Source organism: Acinonyx jubatus, chromosome D4 (genome assembly GCF_027475565.1).
Source record: "Acinonyx jubatus isolate Ajub_Pintada_27869175 chromosome D4, VMU_Ajub_asm_v1.0, whole genome shotgun sequence".
Classification (NCBI taxonomy): domain Eukaryota; kingdom Metazoa; phylum Chordata; class Mammalia; order Carnivora; family Felidae; genus Acinonyx; species Acinonyx jubatus.
This window is the reverse complement of record NC_069391.1, coordinates 7,723,981-7,730,953: the sequence shown is the minus strand read 5'-3', so window position 1 is coordinate 7,730,953 and position 6,973 is coordinate 7,723,981. Positions and strand designations below refer to the sequence as shown.

The 6,973-nt window shown below is 55.7% G+C and overlaps 1 protein-coding gene across 1 annotated transcript; it reads left to right on the top strand.

The window, feature by feature from the left end:
- Nucleotides 1-2,400: 2,400 nt before the first annotated feature.
- Nucleotides 2,401-6,416, top strand: LOC106966280 (neutrophil gelatinase-associated lipocalin-like). Its single transcript, XM_015062381.3, has 7 exons — nucleotides 2,401-2,656; nucleotides 3,175-3,311; nucleotides 4,705-4,784; nucleotides 4,928-5,047; nucleotides 5,267-5,368; nucleotides 6,072-6,102; nucleotides 6,275-6,416. Exons 1-6 carry the CDS (start codon nucleotides 2,519-2,521, stop codon nucleotides 6,089-6,091), a joined length of 597 nt encoding a protein of 198 aa, XP_014917867.2. The 5' UTR covers nucleotides 2,401-2,518; the 3' UTR covers nucleotides 6,092-6,102; nucleotides 6,275-6,416.
- The last annotated feature ends 557 nt before the right edge of the window (nucleotides 6,417-6,973 follow it).

Genomic DNA, 6,973 nt, shown 5'->3' with positions numbered 1-6,973 from the left:
CACGGAACTGTAAGTGGAGATGACGGGGGTGGGGGGTGGCCACTGGTGCCTTCGAGGGCACTTGGGCTTTGATGGCAACATCATACCCCAAAGCTTTGCTCATTCTCACTTCCTGCCTTCATCACCCTGACAGGCCTGAGGGGGCAGGGATCCCTTGGGGGCCTTTCTGGCTTCAGGGAGGTGGAAGCCATCCCCTACTTACCACCTCAGTACCCCCGGAGTCCCTTCCCTCGGGGCGCACCACCCAAAGGCCATGCTAGGGGAGCTCGTTCCTCCGTAGCAGGTGGAAGAGCCCCTGAGATCCCCGGGAGTATCATCTGAGGCCAGTGAGCCCTCAGGACAGCCTCAGGTCAGGCATTCTGTCAGTGCTGGCTCTCTTGGTGACATCTAGGAGACACTGCCCAGGGTCTGAGACCCATCGCTACCTCCATGGACAGCCAAACCCCCATGAGGAAACCGTTTCCCTCCAGGACAAAGCTGGGATCAGCCACGGCGAGAACACTTCTGGGGGCCCAGGCATAAACCCCTGGGCTCCATAGCCAAAGACTATGGCCGGAGATGGCAGGTGACCTCTCAGTGACCTCTCAAGGATGAGGCTGAGTCCTAGCACTCACTGTGACCCAAGGTTCCCGGTGTCCAGAGCAGCAGGGAGAGCCCCCCTTGGGGCCCCAGCCCCTCACCCCTTTTCACATAGTGAGGATGCATGTCCCCCATTGTCCTCCCACAGGATGGAACTGGGACTGTAGCCTCAGAGCTCTGCTCTGTCAAGCTGTCCCATTTATGGCCGGCATGCCCAGCTTGGGGATTCTGTCCACTGGGCCCACAGAAGGGACCAAGTCCCTTAGGAGCCAGGTGAGGTCTGGGTTCACCCTACCAATGAGGCATGGAGATGGGGAGGGGCTGACTCAAGATGGGAATGGTGGGACTTTGAACCTGACAGCCAAGAAACAATTCTTGAGACATCTTTGGTGCACAAAAAGTGATTTTATTAAAGCACAGAGACAAGATTCTAGGGCAGAAAAAGCTGCATGGGGTTGTGAAGAGAGACTGGTTAGATACCATGGGGTTGGGGAGATCAAGTCAAGAGAAGTTTCTAAAGGGATTTTCCTATGGTCAAGAGACAGTAGGGAATTCCTGGAGAAATATTATATTCCATATTTGCCTCAAGAATTTGTCAATGGGCTACAGATCATAAAGAAATTATCTCCCATTTCCTTCTTTTAAAAAATTTTTTTAATATTTATTTTTGAGAGAGAGAGAGAGACGGAGTGAGAGCAGGGGAGGAACAGAGAGAGAGAGGGAGATGCAGAATCTGAAGCAGGCTCCAGGCTCCAAGCTGTCAGCACAGATCCCGACACGGGGCTTGAACACATGAACCATGAGATCATGACCTGAGCTGATGTGGGAGGCTCAACTGACTGAGCCACCCAGGTGCCCCAGTCTCCCATTTCCTTCTTGCCTTTGTTCCCCGTATAACTATGGAGAGGAGGGTGATGTTCAGGGCCCAGGAAACTGAGTATAGGTTTCTGGAAATTAGGCTACTGATAAGATTCCCTTTTTCTCCTAATTTACCAGACATAGGTAAACGGATGGAGGACTGTGATTTCTATCACGTAACCATTTGATTTCTTTCCTTTCCTTTGTTCTTGGGCAGCCTGGAGTGCCTGAGGAATGTCACAAAGATCCCACCTGGGATGAGAGGCATCCTATCATGTGCTTTGCCCTTGGCTTGCCTTATGCTCCCTCATCAGGAACACTCCCCAGCAGGCTTTTGGTTGTGGGGTCAGGGAAAGGGTGTCTCACCTTGTGCCAGGGCCTGGGGTGGGTCCCTGGGAGGGCCAGGAACTGGGCTCTATGAACAGCACAGGGTACACTCTGTCCGTCCCTACCAGGAATGTCCTCTTTCAGCTGCCTTCCCTTCCCTTCCCTTCCCTTCCCTTCCCTTCCCTTCCCTTCCCTTCCCTTCCCTTCCCTTCCTTTCCCTTCCCTTCTCTTCTCTTCCTTTCCCTTTCAAGACCCACAAAGCAGCATGGTTCTGTTGATGTGAGCATTCTCTGCTTTGATCAGGTGCAGGAAGGGGACCCCACTGCACTTACGCCATCCTACACTTGGGCCAGAGCAGAGAGGCTCCTGGCAGTCAGAGATGACAGTTGGTCCAGATCGGAGACCCCTGACCACACGCAGTGCTAACCAGGGGGAAGAGAGTGTAGAAGGACTCACTGTCCCTGCCACAGATGTGGAGACATGGGGAAAGCCCCCTCCCTACCTCCCAGACCTTCCTGCCCCTCATCTTGCATAATACTGACCTGGGGAAAAGAGCGGAGAGCTTGCCAAAAGTTTAAGCATGATTTGCGGGCAATTGCCTCACCCTTCCTGGATTTGGCAAAGGATAAGTTGCTCCACCCTGGGGCAACCATTGCCCAGCAGGACCATAAAAGGGGCCCTCCGGAAGCCTCCTCATTCACCTCCTCTTTCAGCTGATATCCAGAGTGGTGCCAGCTTCCTTGGCCCTGAAGTCATGGCCCCAGGTCTCCTGTGCCTGAGCCTTGTCCTGCTGGGGGCCCTGCAGACCCAGGCCCAGGACTCCACCCCAAACCTGATCCCAGCCCCGCCTCTGCTCAGGGTCCCTCTGCAGCCTGACTTCCAGGATGAGCTGGTAAGAGGCCTGGGGAGTGGGGGGCAGCTGCAGGGAAGCTCCGGGAAGAGTGTGAACAGAGGGGAGGAGAGGCAGGATGGCCTCAGGTTTTAGCTCAGTCTACCCTTGGGTCCTCTGATGGAAGGCACACCCCATGCCCCCATCCACACCCAACCTTGCTGACAAGAGGGTCAGCTGAGCAGACTCCCCTGGTCCACACTCTTTTCCATATCTCTGAAGTTCTTGCAAGGTGGGAACATCTTCAGGCCCTCTACATGATGAAGAAACTGAGGCTCAGGGATGCCAGCTGGCCACTTGCCAAGGGTCACCTTCTCCCTGACACACTCAGGGCTCCCTCCTGGCCTAATGGCTCCTGCTGGCTTCATCAGCACAGCCTGTATGGCCAGTCTGGGTCCCAGCAGCCCAGCTAGAGGGGCTTCTGGTTCTGGGCCAGGCTGCCTAGAGGTGCCTGCAGGGATGGAGCAGGAGGGCCCCCTGTGTCTGCTCCTGGCTCTGCCTATCATCAGCCCCCATTGTAGTTCCAGGGGAAATGGTACGTCGTAGGACTGGCAGGGAACGCATTTAATAAAGAAGAAAACAGCCAGTTCAAGATGTATGCCACCACCTACGAGCTGAATGAAGACAGCAGCTACAATGTGACCTCCACCCTGCTCCGGTAAGAGCCACCACCTCCTATGGGAATATGGGGGGCCTAGAGGGCTGCCGTGGGGGTCCAGGAGTCAGACTGATGACATAGCCAAGGGGTGACCAAAGCTGAAAGATGATAATTCATCCTACCGCTGGGCAATTGGTTCCTGTATTTATTCCTTCTTTCATTCACTGGATCAACATTTCTCAGTCGCTTCAGCACAGACAGAAGACAGTCCTGGGAATGGACACAGACCATCATCAGGAAACAACACAAAGAGAACAGGGTGTCCTAGAATGGGAGGAGGGTCACTGGATCCAGCCTAGAATCCCACCTAGGGCTTTGTCAAGAGCTTCCAGGGAGGTGGTCTGTGGGATGGGCCTTGAGGAACCAACCTGAATCAGAAGGAGGCCTGGGACCTTCGTGGCAGGGCTGGTGGACTGAGTCAGAGAGAGCCACTTCAAGAAACAGCAAGCCATTGCATGGCTGCCCTGAGCAGGAGCTGATGAGTGGTATGGAGGGGGTAGTGACCACAGTGGCAGGGGCCTCAGGTACTGGTGAGGAGTGGGTGTGGCTGTAGCAGGGAGAAGAATGATGGTGTGCAGCCCAGGAGGCTGATCAGTCGTAGGTGGGAGATGACCAGAGCAGGGGCAGATTAGGACCTAGAGAGGGGAGGCAAGGCTTACCCAGCTCCTCTGGGTTTCTGGCTCTGGCACTTGGGGATGGTGCTAGAGCATCGGTCATAGAAGGAGCAGAAGGGCAGATGTGGGGAGATCGGCTCTGGGTTCCCAGGGGACCAGACAGGATGCAGCTGAGAGGTCAGGGTTGGCCCAACAGCTAAGGGAGTCTTTGGCATCCAGCAGACTGGAGCCTCTGTTGATTCCCCCAGGAGAGGTTATAGCGGGAAGCCACAAGATAGGCATAGGGGACAGGGGACCCCTGGGTGGCTCAGTCGGGTAAGCCTCTGACTTTGTCTCAGGTTATGATCTCACAGTTTTGAGTTTGAGCCCTGTGTAGGGCTCTGTGCTGACAGCTCACAGCCTGGAGCCTGCTTTGCATTCTGTGTCTCCCTCTTTCCCCCCTCTCCCAGTCAGGCTCTCTCTCCTTCTCTCTCTCTCTCTTTCTCTGTCCCAAAAATTAATGAACATTTAAAAAGTTAAAAAAAAATAGGAGACAAATATCTTGGGTAAGGGGACAGTGTAGAGGAAAGTCCACCAAGGGAAACGCCTCAAAGGTGGAAGGACAGCAGGTGCAGAGGGAGAGTCTGAGCAGCTCAGGTGGCTCAGGGCAGAGGAGGCAGGGACAGGCAGGGATGGGCTCAGCACGGAAGAGACAGGCCCATCTGAGGCGTGGCGTGTGGGCCTCCTGCTGTGGCAGGGTGGGGTGTCACCCTCTTACCCACACACCTCTTTTTCCACAGGAACCAGCTCTGTGACCACTGGATCAGAACTTTCCTCCCAAGTTTCCAGCCAGGCCAATTCAACCTGGGCAACATTGAGCGTGAGTCCTGAGTGGAGTGGGTCTCCGGGGGCAAGGACCTCACTGCCCCTCCACACAGATGCCAAACAGTGGAGGCAGGGGAGGAAGCAATAGCTCCCTCTCCCTGGCCAGGGTGGGCTGATCCCTCACTGTCCACCATGCAGGTTACCCTGGAATCCAGAGCTACACTGTACGAGTGGTGGCCACAGACTACAACCAGGTTGCCACGGTGTTCTTCAAGAAAGTTTACAAAAACCGGGAGTTCTTCAAGATCACCCTCTATGGTGGGTCTTACCCCTTCTGGAACCTTGCTTTTGGTCATGCTGGGAGAGAAGAGGCCCACAACACCCATCCCCCAAGGTCCCCTTCACTCTGAGCCCTGGGAGTCGGGAGAGGGGTCTTTCCACAGACCCCTCAAGAGGGAGGGGTCTGAGGCATCATTCACGGGTTCCACAATATTTATGGAGCTTTCGCCAGCCACTCACCAGCCATCTTGGCCACAGGGAGGACCAAGGAGCTGACCCAGGAGCTGAAGGAAAACTTCATCAGCTTCGCCAAATCCCTGGGCCTCACTGATGACCACATCATCTTCCCAATCCCCATCGGTAATCACCAGCTGGGGAGAGAAGGGCACATGGGAACTGTCCAGGCCTGATGTTGCCTCACTAGGGAAGGGGGGAGAGGAGGGAGGCAGAGCCCTGCTGTGGTCACTGGAGCTGCAGGAGCCACTTTGGGCTCAAGAAGACCCTGTCACACCCAGGGTTCTGGTTCCCAAGTTTCCTCCTTCACAATAGCTCAGTCCTGCCCACATGAGAATTACACATCTGGGGCCAAGCTTCCCCAGTCTCCTTGCCTGGCCATTTCTCCCTCTTCCTCCTCCCTGCCTGGCCTGTTTGTCCTGGGCCACCTCCCCCTTTGCCCTGGGGCTGGCTCACCGTTGACTTGGCAGGTGCCCTTGTCCTCAGGCAGCCTGGTCTGGGCAGGTGCCTCCCCAAGGCTGAGGGTGTGTCAGGACTCAGCAGGTAAACAGGCAGGAGGCTTGGTGCCCAATCAGGACCATGGCTGGGCCTCATCTGCCTCCTTTGGAGAATGGGTGTCACCCAGGTCTGCTAGTCCTCAAGCCTCTCCCCGAGTCCCTGCCCCATCATCTAGCCCTCTGCTGTACCGTCTATGAAGAGAAGCCCCAGAACTTCTGTGGCTAGACCAGACTGAGGCCCAGGGTAGCCCAGGGGCAGTGCAGGGGCCCTGGAGGTCAGGGACCCCCCCCACACACACCCCTGTCCATACTGACCCCTCTGTCCCCCACAGATCAGTGCATCGATGAGTGAGCAAGTGTGCGGTAAGTATGGCTGCAGAGGGGGCTGATGGGAGCCAGGGTGCAGCTGGGGGGTGGTCCCAGGTCTGCCTTTGTCCCACCTACCCAGCACTGCTGCACTCTCTATTCCCTTGACTCCCTCTCAGGTGCCTCCGGCTCTGTTTACTCCATTGACCTCCCTCCAATCTCTGTCCAGGGCACCACCTAGCTGTCCCCACCAGCCTGGACGCTACTGAAAGATGTGGAGACCCTTCTCACTGCACAGCTCACCATCTGCTCCCCAGGCTGTCTTGCTCATGGAACCCCTCCTTGTTTGCTAAATAAACATGTGTCGCCTAGTCTCTAGTCTGTGCTCTTTGACCTCTGGGCCCTCTGAGAGGGAAAAGAACAAAGCAAAGGCTCCTATTAGCAACACTCCCAAGAAATGTGGTTTCCAGAAAGGGATTGAGGCCACAGAAGCAGAGTCCAGCTCTGACTGAACCCTTCTAGCTCCCAACTCCAGGCCCAACCCCAGACCAGCAGGAGTCGTCACTTGCCCCTGCCTTGTAGCACACTGCTGGGGCACAACTCACACCCATGTTCAGCCACCTGCAACAGGTCCAATGGCAGAGGCCCAGGCAGGGCCAGGCAGCTGGGGAGAGTTGGGGGGCCGAGGTGATCTCACCACCACTTAACCAGTGATGGAGGGTGATAGGGGTGGGGTGATGGAAGGGTCTGGAGCCAAGGCCAAGAAAGAATTCTTGAAGATGTACTTGGGTCAAAAATGTGATTTTATTAAAGCACGGGGACGGGACCCATGGACAGAAAGAGCTGGACTTGGGTTGTGAAGAGTGACTGGTTATGTTATGGCCTTGGAGGAGGTAAAGTCAAGGGAAGTTTTAAAAGAGATTTTCGA